Source organism: Phascolarctos cinereus, unplaced genomic scaffold (genome assembly GCF_003287225.1).
Source record: "Phascolarctos cinereus isolate Bilbo 61053 unplaced genomic scaffold, phaCin_HiC Scaffold_7;HRSCAF=346, whole genome shotgun sequence".
Lineage (NCBI taxonomy): Eukaryota > Metazoa > Chordata > Mammalia > Diprotodontia > Phascolarctidae > Phascolarctos > Phascolarctos cinereus.
In genome coordinates this window covers 63,091,165-63,110,600 of record NW_027556180.1, presented here as the reverse complement: position 1 = coordinate 63,110,600, position 19,436 = coordinate 63,091,165, and the positions used below count along the sequence as shown (strand labels likewise).

At 38.2% G+C, this 19,436-nt stretch overlaps 1 protein-coding gene across 1 annotated transcript in view; it reads left to right on the top strand.

Annotated features, from left to right (window-relative positions):
- The window catches only part of SGPP2 (sphingosine-1-phosphate phosphatase 2), a 134,920-nt gene that overhangs the window by 89,904 nt on the left and 25,580 nt on the right, over positions 1-19,436 (top strand). The window contains exons 3-4 of the mRNA XM_021002890.2: positions 13,722-13,901; positions 16,886-16,975. Coding sequence (XP_020858549.1) covers positions 13,722-13,901; positions 16,886-16,975 — 270 coding nt within the window. The remainder of the gene's footprint in view (positions 1-13,721; positions 13,902-16,885; positions 16,976-19,436) is intronic.

Genomic DNA, 19,436 nt, shown 5'->3' with positions numbered 1-19,436 from the left:
AATTCTCTATTTTCAGAATATAAAATGACAGGATTTAGAGTTAGAGGGGACCTTAGAGTTCATTGAGTCCCTTATTTTACCTAGAGAGAACCCATGACTTAGAGCTAAGTGACTTATCCAGCAGGAAAGCATCAGAGCTGGGCTTTGAATGCAGACTTCAGATTCAATGCTTTTTACAAGATTATTTGAAAACTCAAATGAAAAGGAAGAGATTGAGTCAGAGAATCTAAAATGCAAGCCAGAGTTACTGAGTTGGTAATGAAAATCTAGCTTAATCAGAAAGCACTTCACCACAACAGGAGTTGTAGAAAGAGTCATGCTTCATGGAGGGACTGCATTAAGTGACTTCTAAGGTTTCTTTCTATTCTTAAAAGTTTGTGATTCTACAGTGGGGCCAAATCACCTTGAAACATAGATTTTTGTAAGAACTTGGATGGCTATTGAAAATTCTTCCGGGAAAAAAATCATATTCCAGGAACTGATTCTGTTTAGCTAAATGACATAGTAGATAGAACAGTGACTTAAAGCCAGAAAGACCCAAGTTCAAACCCTGCCTCAAATGCATCCTAGCTGTATGTCCTGAATCAAGTTGATGAACATCTTTGGGCCTCAGTTTCCTCAACTGTAAAATGAAGGGGTTGGACTCAGTGGCCTCTATGGTCTCTTTCAATTCCTAATAGGCACTATATAAATGTTATATATATATATGGCTGCCTTCATCTTCAGATTAATTTCCAGAATTGATAAATGTCAAATGTCAAAATCCATCTCAAAAAATAGGATCTGTTTTTTTTTAACCTATCATGTATTTCCTTAACCAAATCATTAGCAGAAGTTTGCTTTGGAAGCACTTTTTTTTCTTGATTGTGTTTAAATCACTGCTGAAGTCCTTGAGAATGGGGGATTGTCTTTTGCCTTTCTTTGTATCCCCAGCACTTACTACATGCCTAGCACATAGTAGGAGCTTAATGCATGCTTATTGAGCTAGTGAGTGAATAAGTGGTGGTAAAGACCTTAAGTCTTCTGCTGTCTCCAACCTGAAGCCACAAGGCTAAGATGCTGCCTTCAGGCCAGAAAGTCTTGATTGAAAGATTGCATGGGGTGTGACCAGAAGGGGAAAAGCAGACATGCCCTTGATTTCGAGACCACAGGTACGAGGCTGCACTGGGAACTCATAACTTTAAGAGGAATAGTACAAAACATCAGCCGTGTTTAAAAATGAGGCTGTTGGTGTGAGCAGATTTCCTGGGAATAAGAGAGCTGGCACCTTTTAACCATTTTATGCATGTTTCCTGGAATTTTATTTTCTCATTGAAATTCGGAATTTGGAATTAGACTTGAACAAAACATTTATTTCCCCATTTCACCCTACTAGGTTATTGCTACTAGAATTGCAATAATGTAAAAGATAAGAGCAGAGGTGATTATAAAGAATGGGATTGTTTCTTGTGAGCTTTTGGGGGCTTGTATGTCTAATTGAATTCTGATCTTTATGAGGTGATACAAACACTGTCCCTGTCTTATATTTCCTTTGGTTTCCTCTGATTAAGGCAGGGGGAGGGTGACATTATTTTGCCGAATTTTATGTAGTAATATGGAGAGGAGTACCACAGCCCCACCATTTCATCTCATAAAAAAAAAAATTATGCAAACTGCTTTGCAAACCTTCATAGGATAATAGATTTATAGCCAGAAGGGAACTTAGAAGGCATTTAGTCCAATCCACTGACCTTACAGATGAGGAACAGAGTTCCCAAGAAGTAAGGTCACTCAGGTGTTAAGGGAAGGAGCCAGAATCTGAACCCAGGTTCTAACTCCAAATCCAGCACTTTTTTATTTTTATTTTTTAACATGGACAATGCAAGAATTTGTTTTGCTTACATAAATATCTGTAATGGGTTTTGTTTTTCTGCTTTTCTCAATGGAAGGGAGATTCAGGATTGAAAATAAAATAAAACTGAATTTTTTAAATATACAGCACTGTTTTGATTATGCCACAGATGTCATATAAATGTCAGGCAGCAACAACAACAAACAATAACAACAACTGAAAAAAACGTGGGTTCAGGAGAATGGAGCAGCGAACTGTATCCCAGGAGCCCAGGTGGACGAATTCCAGAACTGGCTTGTCTGTGTTCGGAAGAGAAGATGTGCTTCTTGTTTGAGGCAAGGTGCCTAATGGATTTCCAGACTAGGGAGTATCTGAGCCCAGGTCTAAGCCTAGAGGTCTTTAGTGCTGAGGATTTGTTTAGAAAGCTTAGATGCCTTCAACATAAAGGTACTAGGTAGATTTATTTTATTCTGACATCTAATTATCTTATGCAGTTGTACTCTTCTGATATTTCTGTATTCTCTTTCCTTTTGTTAACATGCCCCAGAAAATTCATTCTTACGGACTGCAGTACACAAAGACTTTTTGGTTTTGTTTATAAAACCTATGATTTCATTGGCATGGGGAGTTTCCCCATGAGGAAGCTTCTCAGCAATTTGTACTCTCAGAGTGTAGAGATGGGGTATATGATAGAAATAAAAGCAGATACCAAGAACCAGTGCCTCAAATTAATGGCAGAGGCAGAGACACGAGTCATCAATCCCAATCCCCCAGCCAGCTCCAGGACTGGGGAAGTCAGAAGACACAGTTATCTCAAGGTGAGCTTCAGAAATCAAGGAAGATTAGAATGGAGTGAGGGCCAAAAATCGTTGGGGAATAAAATCCCTGGACCAGGTTTGAGGAAAAAAACCTATGTTCCAGAAAACTGGCTCAGCGAGACCTAAGGATTAGGGCTGGAGCTGACATTCTTCACAGGTTTATAGATCCTTGTTTTACTTTGGAGAGGTAATCCGGGGCATCCCCAAAGTCTTAGTGCAGTTTCCATCTTTAATAGCCTGAATACAGGATGTTGCCTTTAGAGAAAAGAGGCATGAGTGTCATTTTAGCCTTTAAGAGTTTGAAACTGCACTAAGACTTTTGGGATGCCCTGCATAGATTCTTACTAATCATATCTTTAGATTTTCCTTGTAGTTATGCTTGAAAACTGAAGTAGAACTAGGATGATATCACCCACTTGGAAAGGAATGTTTGAAGCAGTTTGATTTCTGAGTTACAAAGTCACTTAAAGACACCCGGATCCTTGAAGACTACCTAGGCCAATACCCAATATCTTACAGATAAGGAAACCAAGGCTCAGACAGGAAGATGACTTATCCAAGGCCACACAGCTCGAGCTGTACCCCGGGCCGACCACATTTGGAGTGCTGCGTTCAGTTCTGGTTACGACATGGTAGGGAAGATGTTGATGAACTGGAGAGTTTCCAGAGCAGGCCAAAGGGATGGTAAAGAGTCTCAAAGTGATGCCATGTGAGTATAGTTTGAATGATAGCTGGGTGGTTTAGTGGATAGAAGACTGGGCCTGGAGTCAGGAAGACCTGAGTTAAAATCCAGTCCCAGCTACTTACCAGCTGTGTAACCATGGGCAAGTCATCACTTAATCTGTTTCAGTTCCTTTGTCTGTAAAATGGGAATAATAGTAGTACCTACCCCAAGAGTTACTGTATCAAATACCATAATAAATGTAAAGCATTTAATACAATGCCTGGCACATAGTAGGTACTATATTATTAACTTGGAGAATTTATTTAGCTTTGAAAAAAGATGACTGAGATGGGGGGGGCAGAGAGGAACAATCATCCTGACCTATTTGAAGGACTCTTATGTCATTACATCATCATAGAATGTAAGCTCTTTGGAGAGTAGAGATGCCTTTTTTTTTTTTTTGTCTTTGAAAGCTCGTGCCTCGCACATAGCAGTCACTTAATAAAATGTTGAATTGGATGTAGTGCGGAAGAAAGATTAAATTTGTTCTGCTTGGCACCAGAGGTCAGAACTAGTAGCAATGGGATAGAAGTTACAAAGCAGATTGACATAAAGAAAAAAAAAATAACAATTTGAGGTCTCCAAAATTAAAATAGTTTGCCCCCTGGAGGTAGCAGGGGCCCTTTGAGCAAGGATTGAATGGCTTCTTGTTAGGGATGCTATAAATGGCAGTCCTTTCATCAGGTATTGGTTGAACCTGATGGCCTCTGAAATCCTTTCAGTTATTGAGATTCCAGGAAGCAGCCAACCCAGGAGCCGAAGTCTGATCTTCTGACTATGATTCCATTGTTCTTCACTATGTACTATGTTTTACCTTGCAGAATGTGAAATTGTGAGGACATTATTTAGGGAATAGCACGAAGAATCAAGTGATGGACTTTGACAAAAGAAGCCTACGTATTTGGAGATTTCTGTTCTGTCAACCATCGAAGAATGGTTTTGGTCATTTCACCTTAAACGTTAAAAAATGAACATATACTATTGGCTATTTTTTTTCTCTTCTGTTGAGTTTTGTTTCCTCTTTCTGGTGGTTCCTCCTATTGGTTCTAATTCTTACTTACAATATCACTAATGTGAAAATATGTTTAATAGGAATGTGTATGTGTAGCCTATATCAGATTGTCCACCATCTTAGGGAGGGTGGTGGGGAGGAAGGGGGAGAAAATTTTTAAATTCAAAAGCATATGGAAGTGATTGTTGATAAATCAAAATAAATTAATAAAAAAAGAAAATTGTAAAAAATGAACATAAACATATAATTTTCAACATTGGACTATTACTGTTCTTTGTGACCTTTCTTGGGTTTTATGACATTTTTTATCATGTGAACATCCAGAAGAGAGAGCTGAACTTGGATACAGGCTCTGAGTTCAAATCCTGACCCTGCCACTTATCTTTGTGCCCTTGGGAATGTAATTTAGCCTGTCTGGGCCTTGGTTCTCTCATCTCTAAAATCCCATCAGACTCTCAGTCAATGATGCTATGATTGAGAAAAAGACTGAAATTCAATAACTGTCTCTTATGCCTGTTGCTTCTAATGCCTAAAGTAATTCCATCAGGTCATTTTCTGAAGATGTTAGAAAATTTATGAAAAACTTCTGTTGCATATATCTTACCATCCTTTTGATGGGAGCCAACCTAGGCTTAACAGAATACAGGACTAAATCAGCCCCCAGGTTTTAGTCCCTGCTCTGCATAGTTACTGGTACATTTTGTTCAGTTGTTTCAGTCACGTCTGATTCTTTGTGACCCCATCTGGGGTTTTCTTGGCAGAGATCCTGGAGTGGTTTGTCATTTCCTTCTCCAGCTCATTTTACAGATAAGGAAACTGAGGCAAATGGGGTTAAGTGACTTGCCTAGGGTCACACAGCTAGTTAAGTTTCTGAAGCCAGATCGAAACTTTGGAAGATGAGTCTTCCTGACTTCCAGGCACGGGGCTCTGTGAACTATGGCGCCATCTAGCTACCCTCATGCCTGGCACACGCAGTATATGCTTAATAAATGCTTGATGGTTGATTGATTGATTGTGGTATTAAGTAAGTCACATCCTCTTTCCAGGCTTCAGGGTTCTCATTTGTCAGATGAACTAGATGGTATCAAAGATCTCTTCTAGCCCTAATATTCTAAGATTTTAGGACACTGGAGGAAAAGCATGGTACGTTGGCATCAAGCCATCCCAGAAAAGAGGATTTGCCAAATGTAGCAACTACGCGAGGATTTATTAATATTACATTTGACTCACATTAGCACATTTGGATATACAATGAAAGGCTTTTATTACCAAGCTGTGGAAATATTCTGGTTTGTTTTCACACATAGAAGCCAGCCTCTGGGATTGTCATAAGTGAATTACTGGAGGAATTCTCTTTTATGGTCCTTAATTCTAAACCAGGAAAAGACCAATTGGGAGAACTGTACCCAAAGAGCTCAAGAATGAATTTAGTGGTGAGGGCCTTGGTCAGACTAGCTTTTGAAAAGATCACTTTGGGTTGTGAGATTATTTCTATTCAGCAAATTTTTTACCTGTCGGCATGAACATTTATTAAATTGAACATTCATATTATACATAAGCATTTGCAAATCAAACATTTATGAAGCATTTATTATAACAACATTTATAAGGTGCTTTGCAAACCTTAAAGGGCTATATAAATGATGGCGATGATTGCCAGCCCCTTCCCCAAAGGACCTTGAATTGTAATTAATATGGAAACTATATAGGAGGATGAAATAATTTTTCACACTGATTAGCAGGTACATGGTAGTCCCCTAGCACAAAGGTGTCAAATATGGACCAGTGGGCCAAGGGGAATGCAAGATTAAAATGGAATTGGGAAATATTTAACAAGATAAATAAAAATACAATAAAATATAGATAACATGACATTTCACAGCCAAATCAATATACTACTGACAGGGATCTGTATGTATTGATTAGTGCCCACCTCCTTTCTTTCTTTTTTTTTTTTTGGCTAGGCAATGGGGTTAGGTGACTTGCCCAGGGTCACACAGCTGGTAAGTGTTATCTATCTGAGGCCAGATTTGAACTCAGGTACTCCTGAATTCAGGGCCGGTGCTCTGTCCACTGTGCCACCTAGCTGCCCCCCCACCCCCTTTCTAATAAAGCTGGATACCACTGCCCTAGTATTCTCACAAACTTAACTATCTTTAAGAACACGGTGAAAATAACCTCCTTGGATACCAATAACATATCACCTGAGAACTGAATATGTTCCCAGGAGGAAAGAAACTGAATAAATAAAGATACAGGCCAATGCTGCCTGAAGAGATATTCCATTGCCCAGTTTTGTAATTGAAAAACTGAGTATGGGTTGTTCTCTTTCCCATTCTCTTTTGAGCTCAGATTTTGGCTTACTTGGGTAAATTTTCCATTTATTCGTTTAAAAAAAAGTAGCACAGGGATTGACTTTTTAGTAATGACATAAGGATAGAGTGAAGGGTAATAATAATGTTAGTAGCTAACATTTTTATAGTACCTACTATGTGGCAGGCACTAGATGAAGCACTTTATAAATATTATCTCATTTGGTTCTTACAACAACCTTTGTAGGTAAATGCTATTATTATCCCCATTTTACAGATGAAGAAACTGAGGCAGACCAGGGGTTAAGTGACTTGTCCAGGGTCACACAGTTAGTGAGTGGGATTTGAACTCAAGTCATCCTGATTCTGGTTTCAGATCTCTAAACAGCACCCTAGCTGCCCCCATACCATATAGGTAAGATGTTTCTGTGCATCCATTCCCCTTCTTTCCTCTCTGGCACACACATTGCTGGCTTCCTTGACCCCAGCACTCTGCAGGTACAGAATACAGGAGTAAAGCCGAGGGTAATTTCGAGATAGAAGAGTCTTGTGAGCAATGATCTGTGATGCAGTCGCCATCTGTTTCTGCCTCAGACTCCTGATCCAATGAGGAGGTGGCAATAAGAAGTCCTGGATTAGACAAAGAAGATCTGCATCCAAAATCCACCCCTAGAAACCTACTGACTGTGTGACCATAGGCAAGTCACTGCCTCAGTTTCCTTATCTGTAAAATGGGGATACTAACACCTATAGTACCTACCTCTCATGTTATGAGAATCAGAGGAGATAAGTACTCAAAGCATTTGACAGACCTTAAAGTGTTGTACAAATGTTAGCTGACATCATTTTTTTTTAACTAGCAAATGTATAAGCAGCCATCACATTCATCAGTATCTCAGTCAACCAAAAAGTGTTTACTAAATGCCTGGTTTCCAGCATGGATAGAGTACTTAATTTGGAGTCGCCTACTAGCTGTGGGAACCTGGGCAAGACACCTTCTCTGAATCTCCTTTTCCTCATCTGTAAAATGGGAATAATAAATGCATCTGCCTAACAGGATTGTTGTGAGGATTAAATGAAAAATTGTATGTAAAGTACCTTATACAGTTAACAGTGGCATGTCAATATGAACTACTATTATTAAGTGAAGGATTAAACAAACGCCAGGTTCAGGCACTTGGATCAAGAGTTCTCTCTACCCCATTGGTTTTGGTTAGTCGTTTTTGGTGTGTGTTTCTCAGCTTGATCACCTAAAGACAACAACAGTGGATTTTTCATGAAAGCCTGTTGTTTTGAAGCATCAAATTTCTATGTTATATTTCATGTTCTTTTGCTTGTACTGAGTTCACTGAGAGCTCAAGACAAAATTCCCTGTGCTTAATGTATTATCTTGATATGGCTGGACCCCTGGGATAAGAAAACATTCAAAGAAAGGCGAATTATTACCCATGGTACATAAGGACCTGCTCTTAAGGAAGCAGTTATCCTTTGTGATCTTGACCTTATGACCCAAGCAGTCCTCAAGTAACTTGTCTGTCCTAATCATCGGCCATTCAGCCTGGACTTAATTTGTTCCATGATTATTGGAAATGTTTTGAAATGTCCTGGCAGTACATGATCCCACTGAAATTTTCTATGACAGAAGTGTTGTCTTGTTTAAAAAATATGTTCATTTACTCCCAACAGTGATAGCCTTGATCTTTCCAGAGACTTTTACAGGAATGGGGGAGGGCATGGTGCAGAGGGAGGCTGACTGAATTTGGTACGTGATCAACATAGTCAGAAGTTTAGAAAGCGTAGTCTTAAGTTAATTCAACCGGGGGCTGCTATGTGTAGCACACTGTGCCAGACACAAGCCAAAATTAAACAGCCATTGCCCTCATATAGCTTCTGTTCTACTGGGACTTTTGTATAGTGCAGATAGGTATTTGAAAAAACAAACAAATAATAAGGGTCACTACTCAGATGGACACTTCAACAATTCTTCAGCAATTTGTGATTTCATTGGTTGGGGGTACTCCTTCCACCAGTGAAGAGCAAAACTCTATAACCTAGAAGAAGACTTTCGAGAATTGGTGCAGGGGAAAAATTCATACCCCTGCAGCCAAGTATGGTCATGAGACTCTCTGGACTTAGCTCATCTTGAGGGGACAGGCAAACAACCTCCCGCTTGATGCTGGCTGAACTCCTTTCTAGCTTGGTCTAGGTGGACCTGCCAATAATGACGTTTGCAGGTACAGCTTTCTGATTTTTACATCTGTTCCACAGTGAGTCATTAGTGTAGGACTTGAGCAGAGTGAAAGAAACTGGGGTCAAGAAAACCCCAGAGCTGGAAGGACAGGGGGCAGGGTTGTTGATGGCGCATTTAAGATTATTTAGTGTTATCCAAGACCAAGGCATGATGAGTTGGAAAACTTGGTAGAGTCTGACCTGCGCCCTAGATTTCAGAGCATTCAGAGAAAGGTTGAATAGGATCCCATGGCCCAAAATTCTTCAAGCTTTGGGGAGGAAGTGGGGTGGAGGTGGGGGTGGTCAACTCAGGATGGATGAAAAGCTCTCAAAATCAGAGGATTACATAGAGCCAGTGCAGCTTTGTCAAGAATAGATGAGGTTCAAGTAGCCTTCTTTCCATTTTTCTTTTGGCAAGTTTACTAGTCTAGAAGGTTAGGTCCATGCTACTGCTATAGTTTACCTTGACTTCAACAAAGCTAACAAAGTTTCTCGTGTGTTCCTTGGATAAGATGGACAAATGTGGACTAAATGACCATATAATTAAATAAATTGGGAACTGCTAGAATAATTGGACATAGGCTGATATCAACATGTAGAGAAGTCAGTCATAGAGTACCCAGAGATCATGGTTGGCTCCGTGTATGTGTGTGTGTGTGTGTGTGTGTGTGTGTGTGTGTGTGTGTGTGTGTGTGTGTGTGTGTATTTCAAATTTTTTCAGTAACTGAGATGAGGGCATGATTGGCATACTTAGCTGTATTGCATATGACTCAAAGCTGGGAGACATGATTAACTCAAAAATATGTTTCAGACTAGGATATTGGGTCAAATCTAAAAAGTATTTACTTGGTAATCTGATTAGAATAGCATTAAATCTATAAATTCATTTAGGTAGTATTTTCATTTTTGTTACATTGGCATGCCCTAGTCAGAAGCAGTAAATAGCTCTCTAATAACTAAATCTCTTTTTTCTGCCAAGTGTTTTGTAGTTGTATTTATACAAATCTCTCATGTGCCTTGGTCAGTTAAATTTCAAATATTTTACACTCTTTGTTATTATTTTGAATGGAATTTCTCTTAAAATGTCTTTCTGATTTTTGACAGCACTGTCAAGAAATGTGGTGATTTTGTGGTGTTATTGTGTATACTGTACTCTTGCTGACACCATTAATCTTTTCACTTACTTTCTCTGCTACTTTTATAAGGTTGTCCAAGTACATAATCATGTCATCTGAAAACAGGGATGTTTTTATATTTTCTTTACCAATGTTTATACCTTCACTTTTGTTATTTTGTTTTATTACTGTTGTTAGCATTACGTCAAATAATAGTGAGGAAAGAGAGCATCCCTGCTTTATCCCTGATTATACTGTGAAAGTATCTAATAGTTCTCCATTATAAAACTATTAACTCTTATTTTAAATATATGCTTTTGATTATGTTAAAGAAGGATCCTTCTGTGCCTATCCCTATTACTGTTTTTTTTAATACAAGTGAATGCTAGATTTTACCTGAGGCTTTTTCTCTGTATCTATTGAAATAATCATGTGGGTTTTATTCTCATTGTGCTTACATGATTAATTGTACTGTTTTCCTAATGCTGACCCATCCTTACATCCCTGACATAACTTCAACTTAATGATAATGAATTATTTTCTGGATTTACATAGTCTCCTTGCTAGGATTTTATTTAAAAAATTTTACATCAATATTCATTAGTGAGAGTAATCTATACTTCCCTTTTTCTTTTTCCTTTTTTCCCCATTTGGGCAACAGTACCATATTTGTTTCATAAAAGAAGTTTAGTTGAGTGTTTTCCCCTCACTATTTTTGACATTCTTTTTTGTATTATAGATACTAATTGTTCTTTAAATACTTGATTAAATTTTATCTAATGTGGGGTTTTCCCCCACTTTGGCAATGGATTTGTAGCTTGCTCAGTTGTTTGTTTTCCTGAGATTGAGTTAAGTTTTCAAGTTCCTGTTTTGTTGATTTGCCTATTTGTAGTTTTTTTAAAGAAGTTTATTAATTCCCTTTTAAGTCTCAGTTTTGCTGATACATAATTTTGTATAATTCTTTTTATTTCCTCTTTGTTGTGAACAAACGAGCTTGTAATTTGGGTTATCTTCCTTTGAACAATATTTTAAACTCAGCAGACAGAAATTGATATGGCTCTTCAACCAATCAATCAGTGAGCATTTATTAAACACCTAAAGTATGCAGTATCTGTGATAAACTCTGGGGACACAAACACAATGAATGACATAATCCCTCTTCTTAAGGAGCTTATACTCTAACAGCAAAGACAAGAAGTACATATATAAATTTATACAGAGCAAATCCAGTAGGGTCACAGGAAAGATTCAGAAATCTGGAAAAAATAGACACATTAGTACACTGGAGAAACAGTTCTGGGTCATAAAGTGATTGTAACATGGTCAAGGTTTCCACATCATATTATCCTAGCAAAAGGATTCTATAGGATTTTCACTGAGGTCGTAAGCCCTTGGGGCTATAACAAGCTGAGTACATTGAGAGGCTGTGGTTTATAGCTTCACAGGAAAATTCCATTACATACAAATAAACATATGCTGCACACTCCAAAGGCTGTTTGGTAAACTCAAATAATGCTCTATGTTCATGGGGAACTACATGGATCAATGCAGAGAGAACACCTAAACCCAGAAAGATCTAAAGGAATATGTTTAATTGATCAAAATGATTCTGAGATTGCCATTATGAGAAATTAAAAGTACAAGGAAACACTAAGATGATCTTAGACACAAAACCAAAAAATCTGTAGACACATTCTTGGAAAGCTAATAATGTTCATGATTAAAAGTGACATATTTAAGAGAAGGAAATAAAAAGTAAACAGAGAACTCATCCCTGGTTCATTTCCAGTGTCCTTTGAATCTGCCCTCTCACCAAAATGTTTTTAAAATGCTTGTTCTAGAAAGTACTGATTGAGTAAATTTTTTTGTGTTCACAATCTAAGCCACATTTGGAGGGGTGGGGGTGGGGAGGATTAATCATTCTCTCTGATTTATGTTCTGTCTCCCACTAAAAACAAGACTTATGTATGACCATTCATAATTCCAGAGCACTGATGCTGAACCATGCTATCCATTATAGAGAGATAATGGAATGAGAGATTTAGGGTATATAATTTTATACATATATATATATATATGTATATATATATATATACATATATATATGTATATATATATAATAATATATATATATACACACACACATATATATATGTGTATGCATTTGTATATACATATACACATGTATATATACGCACACATAATTTTATATATAATTTATTAAATTTATATACAAAAATATAAATTTTTCACATCAGTCATCGAGGGAATTTATTTTGCTTGTCCATGTATTTTTGTTTTAAGAAATTTGCTTATTTTTCTTCTATTAAAAAATGAAGTAGAGGGTAGGGAAGAGAGAAAATGGATTTCTATTAATTAAAAAGAAAGGTGGTAGCCTGCTGAAGATGTGAAACATTGCATGAACTTTCAAATGAGGTCACTGTTTTATTAGACTTTTTTATTTTGTTATAAGAGGCCTTGCACAAAGCATGAATAACCTGTAAACACAATCTTCAACATGTGTGTGTTTACTTTTCATGACTCCAAGCATTTGCATGATTTTATTAGTAACTTCATTTTTGTCTTGGCAGCCAGGCACGTTTGCAATTATGAGCACTAGAGGAAAAAATGAGAGGCAATGCTTGCATGTTTGTGGAGTAGCTGGTACCCTACTAGGTGCTTGACTGGTCTTGTTTACCCAGCTCATGTAGAGCAAAGAGCTCCCCATGCATTCAAAGTATCGTGGGAGATGATATCCAGACCTTGCCAGACTTGGCATCTTCTGACATCAGTGGCTAAAGTCACAGCACCTTCTCCCTTGCTTTTCAGAGGACAGCTAATGTAGAGAGGTTTACAGCAGTATAGTATGTCCGAAGTCATTTTTGTTTTGAGATATTGGCACAGAACCTCACAGAATTCTAGGGAATTACTAATAAGAAAAAAAATGTTTTGCATGTTACCAATTTTATTTTTTGTACTGCATTTTAAGGGTTATCTTATGGTTACTGTGTTAGATGAGTCATATTATCAGAATTGCTGTTTTGTTATAAAGAATTGTATGTATTTTCATCAATCTTTAGTGAAAGATTGCAATTTTTGATGGTTATGGGAATTTAACTCCCTATTTCTCATAGGTTTAATATATTAACATTCGTATTTTTTACTTTTGCACCATTTTTAAGGAACATTAGCCCCACAAAAGTTGAGGATTGACTGCATAATGCAAAAAAAAAAATCAATAAAACTGAAAGTGTAAACAATGCTCCTGTGACCTATTTATTTTTCACACTTACTGATTATAGTCAAATGGACTCCAATTGTCCTTCTTAACTGCCCTTCCTCAAGAATAATAAACCTCTAGTTATTCTCTGGAGTAGGAAATTCTGCCTGATTTGAATTATTTTGTTTTGCTTTTTTGCCATGCTGGACCATCATTTCTTGTTACAAGCTACTCAGTAGTTCTGAGGCTACGGAAGGTGAGTGCTCCTGAAATATATCCCAACAGCCTACCATGCTTTTACAGGTGGGTGGCAGCAGCATGGGTGCAGAGTGAGAGGCAGCACCCTGTACTCTTGGACACTGGGCATCTCCAAGGTGTGGCTGAGAAACCAGTTTCATTGGTTGAATGTCTAGGTTATGTCCATTAATTTAAATTTTAGCCCATTGCTTTTATTTTGCAGGTGATTATGTATATAGGCCAGGTCTCCAAAGATATTCTGAAGTGGCCCCGGCCCTCCTCTCCTTCTGTCGTGAAACTAGAAAAAAGGTTAGCTCATGAATTTGGGATGCCATCTACTCATGCCATGGCAGCAACAGCTATCTCTTTCACATTCCTCATCTCTACGATGAACCGATACAAGGTAGGAAGCAGCCCTACTGATGGTCCTTCTGGTACTGTGGATAAAATTACAAGAATCATAGAGTAAATTTAGAACTGAAAGAGACTTTGGAGAATACCTACTGAGCTTTACAGAAGAAGAAATTGAGGTACAGAGGACTTGCCCTTCACTTTAGGAGAACAGATTTTCATTTCAGAATTTTCCCTTAAAAATGGCTTGAGTCAGGGCAGCTAGGTGGCAAAGTAGATAGAGCATTGGCCCTGGAGTCAAGAGAATCTGAGTTCAAATCCAGCCTCAGACATTTACTAGCTATCTCACCCTGGTCAAGTCATTTAACCCCCATTGCCTCCCCCTCCCCCCAAAAAATGGCTTGAGTGAATTTGAGATTTGTGAAACAGTGACTAAGTGGGATTGAACACCCACTAAAGCACCCAATAAAACTTTAAGTATTATTGTTTTCAATCTCATAGCCAGGCCCACATTTTAAATTCAAGTTCTCTTGGTATTTTTTTTTAGAACCACCAGACTTAGGAAGTTTCGTAATCTGAACAAATGGTCCAAACTGAAACCACCAAATTTATTTGGTCATGTTGTCTCTAGCCAGAAGCAGTAAGCATCCATCACCCTGAACCAAGGGTTCCCAGGAACCTCCTGCTTTTGATGAGGGATTGTCCATTCTAATTGATGGCTTCAAAGCATTGCTCAGGAAGGAACTAAATGGGATTAAGTTTACAACATATTTGCTAAGAGATTAATAAATGTGATGGGAGATGTGTTAATTTTTTATGATTATGCAATAGCTTGAATGTTAATTACACTAAAGCCTCCTTTAACAACTTTACAAGATTGCCTCACTTTGATTTTTTTCATTCCTTTTTATTGATATATTTTGTTTTTACACAACCTTCATTTCCAAATACACCCTCTCTCCTTCCTTACCCACAAGCTATTCCTTGTAACAAAGAATAAAAAGAAGGGGGGGGGGTGAGGAAATGTAGCTCTGAAAAACAAGCCACTATATCACCTGAGTCTATATATGCAGTATTCCACACCCGTAATCTCCCCACTCCTCCTCACCTCCCATTAAAGGGAAGGAAGTGCCTTTTCTCAGCACTTCTTTGGCTGGGGCAGAAGGGGGGGAGGGGGCACTCTTTAACAGTTGTATGACATAAAGATAAAACAGTCATTTTCATCCCCCCCCCCTTTTAGAGAACCATTCCTCTGAACTGTGCAGGCTGTCTAGAGATGACTTTTTACTCTGAAAATTTTAGACCTCAGTTAAATCTGAATGGCATCCCCTTTTAAGAGGATTTTACCCCACCCCCCAAATCTGGGGACACATTGTAGTGCTGTTTAACAGTTTGCTATGTTACTTAAATTGGAGTGGTGGGGTTTTTTTAAATTAGAAAACAATAAAAGAACCCCCAGGCATATAGTTATATAAATGTTGGTGGAGCCAATATCTGCAGCCACTCTCAAGCTTCTGACATGAACATTATCTAAGAGAGGTGAGAGCAAGAGCCACTTGTGGATGAGGCACCAGCATCCTCAGGCTGCTGCTACAGACCAGCCTCCATGCTGCTCAGAGTGAGTTTTTGTGACCAGAGATTCAAGCAACAAGAAGGAGACTGTTCTCAGGGCACAGAGGTTGGGTGGGTCTAACTTAAGACTACACTGATCCTTTTTTTCAATCACTTTTAGTTCACATGTAGCAAGGGCATTATGATTCTTTTTGTCTTATATGCGCATTTTTTATGATAAATAAAATTAGACATTTAGTTCTTCTAGCTTTTCTCCTAATTGACAGATCTAAACATATGCAGATGACATATCCAGTGTCAGCATTAAATGGCTAATTTTAACATTAATGTGGCTAAACATCCAAAGCTAAATTTTAGGAAGACACATAGCTCTTCTGGAACATTGTCATCACTGAGTGAGCATAATAAAGACCAGGCAATTATTAGCTGTTTGAGCATGTGGATGACATCTTTTTAGGCGCAGTTAATGATCAGACCCTCCTTTTGTTCCTTACATGGCCCCAGACCTCAGTAGCTGGCTAATGTTGAAATTGAATTAAATCTAGGGCAGCTAGGTGGCCCAGTGGATAGAGCACCAGACCTGGAGTCAGAAGGACCTAAGTTCAAATGTGGCCTCAGATACTTACTAGCTGTATGACCCTGGGCAAGTCACTTAACCCCAACTGCCTCCAAAGAAAAAAATTGAATTGAGTCTGGACTGTCGTCATCCAAGTTGTACATATGTATGTAGTTTCCTGGGTCAGGCTTATTCTTCCTGGATCATCATCCCAGAAGATATCATCATGATCATACTTTAAGGTTTGCAAAACACTTTGTATTCATTGGTTTGGGGTCTTCTGAGTTAGATGCTATTATTATCCCCACTTTATAGATGAAGAATCTGAGGGTGAGACATGTCCAGACTCACTCAGCTAGCTCATTATTCCAAATCAGAATCTCCAATCTTCCCATCTCCAACTTCTCACTCTAGTCACTACTTTCCACTGCCATTCCTATCACAATTGGGTACTACCAAAATATTGGCGAATATCACCAAAATAACTGCTACTCAGAACTTCTCGGTGGCAGTACTGTCGAATCCCTCATGCCTAACTTTCTTGGAGCCAAGACTATAGGATTACGAGCTCAAAGAAAAAGCAGCCATAGAAATTCCATTTATTTCACCTTGGCAGCTTCAGACATGAGTTTGTTTTCTACTCTGTACCACTTGCCATTTACCTTATCTTTCCATTTACTGTGTGCCTGTAGGAAAACAGTGCCGTAACTTCACACTTAGACATCACCCTTCTCCCTTCACTTTCTTCAGTTTCCTAGTTCTCATCTCTGGGTCTGTATGGTAAGGTTGTTGGTGTGGATAATGCTAGATGGGGGCCAGGAAGCACAACTCACTGGTGTGCATATGGTGTTGAAATATTAACGTGAAATGCAACCTCTCTTATTTCTCCTCTCTCTCTCTTCCCACAGTACCCCTTTGCACTGGGACTAATGCTGGCCATCTTATTTTCTACCATGGTATCCCTTAGCCGGCTTTATACTGGCATGCACACAGTACTGGTAAGGATTTGTTTTCGAGTCTGGAGCTGAATATTGGAATACTAGATTAGCAGGATGAATTCATTATTGCTGTTCAAGCTATTTGTATTCATAAAATTCTTTTCCAGTTTAATTCTTCATCCCATCAGCCCTGTGCTAGATCATTTTGGAGGATATACATATCCATGGTAACTAATTCCTTAGATAATGTTAATCATGTCCTATATTATCATCATCTCCATTGGTACTTGAGAAGGAATTTTATTGATTGCCTTTTCTTTTCTTGGCTTCTCCATGACTCTCTACTTATTAACTTACTCTCCACCATGTTACTCCTCCATCTTTCTCTCTTTCTGTCTCTCTCTCTCACACACAAACACACATGCACAAACACACACATAGAGTCCTCCTTATAATAAATGAGTACAACCAAGTAAAGCAAATCAACACCCAGGCCATGTCTGAAAAATACATGGAAAAACAAAAATAACTTCAGAAGGGAACACAAACATGGTAATTTTGTTACCACTCTTTTAAATTTAAATACATTTTTAAAAAGCTAATGGTTCACAGTTTTATATACAATCTTCTTTTTATATTGAAATGTTTATATTTCTCTATGATTATTAAGTTCATAATAACAAAGAAAATTAAAGAAAAAAGTTACTTTAAAAAGCTAGTTGCTAGCTAAATGTGTTCTTCCCAACTTTGTGAAAAGTGAAAATTGCTTTTATCGGGTGTCTTAAAAGATGAAGAGAACTCTTTTTCTAATTAATTTTTCTAATTAAGGCCTTTTGTTGCTGCCCAGAGTGGGTGGTAGGTAGTTAATTCAGATTTGTTGAATTTAATTGTTGACTAGTACTGGTTGTTGTTGTTGTTGTTGTTGTTGTTTGGGGGTAGGGGAGGTGAGGAAGGTGGGAGGAGATGGGAAAAGAGACTTTTTACCCAACAGAAGCTGCAGTACTTCAGTGGATTCTGGACGAAAGGGGTCTGTTCAAAACTGTTAAAGCAAGAACCAAGCAGTGGTGGGAATAAAACAGAAAATGACTTGAGTGACATAGGGTGCCTCAGATGAGACAAGTCAAGGATCTTGGCCAATTCAAAATACCAGGAAGAGGTTTTATGGTCTTTCTTTGTGTGGCTGCTGAACTTAACTTTGAGGGAATAAATAAAGGATGTTGAAATAACTGGAGTCATTTCTGGGGTAAGGGTAGCTCCGGCCATGGGAATGTTGTCTGATCAGCACTAGGTCCTAGCATTCTAGATACTGCACAGTCCTCTCCTTCCCTCTCAGTCCCATCTCACTTTCAGCTAAACAGGAAGTAATAGAATCCAGGGGGAAATTGGCGGGAAGCAAATTCTCAATTTGTTACACTGCTGTGTTGGAGGGTAAAGAGGCTGCTCCCAAATATGTTTATAGGCTTAAGTATGGAATTAAATAGAGTTCTCTTGGGTTTGTTGGCATTTTTTTTGGCATTTTTTTTGGGGGGGAAGCTATTTTGAATATCATTGGGTTTAAATTAAAAAACCATCTTATGAATTCAGGTTAAAATTCAACATTAAAGTATATATGAGAGGCTACAGGCCTGACTGAAAGTACATATAAAAACCAATTCAATAGATTTGCAACAAAATATTTTCCATAATGGGATGGTTGCCTGGAGGGTAGAAATATTGAACTCCTCCCTTGACCTTAATCTACCTACTCTGAGGGACAATAGTCTTGGAAAAAGTCTTAGAAGAAGAAGTGAAGGTGAGGGTCTGATTTTTCTGCGTTATTTTTCAACCTTGTCCCCATCAATTTCAGACCTAGGCTCAGCTGATAACCCAATGATAAGGGACCAGACTACTGTGATAATGAGTGAACCATATCTTAGAGCAGCAAAAGGGAAAGAGAATTGATTGGAACAGTGATTGAAAGACTTAAGTCTGGGACTGTGAGCAGGACAGAGTCAAATGTTAGCTTATTACATTTCTATAGGTGGTATGGTCCAAAGAGAACTAAACTTGAAGTCTTGGGACCTGGGTTTGAATTTCAGATCTGTTATTTTCTACCTTGGTGACCTTGGGCAATTAACCTCCCAATTTCCTGATCTGTAAAATGAAGGAGTTGTGTTAGATGGCCTCCGAGGTTCCTTCAAGCTCTAGACCTGTGATCCTCTGAATAATAAAAAAAAAAGAGAGATGCTAATTTTCTAAATTGTAATCCTCCATAGAGTCCGCTCCCTTCCCCTTTCTCAAAGGGAGGTTGTACTAGAACACTTGACATTGACTAGGCAAATATAAGGCTGTCATCAAATCCCATGGTATGTTGTTTGGAAGTATAATAGTAGAAAGAACCCTAGATTTAGAGCCAGAACAATAGTAATAGCTAGCATTTATATAACACTTTAAGGCTGACAAAGCACTTTATATGTTAATTCATTTGATCCTTACAACAACTCTGCAAGGTAGATGCTCTTATTATCATCCTCATTTACAG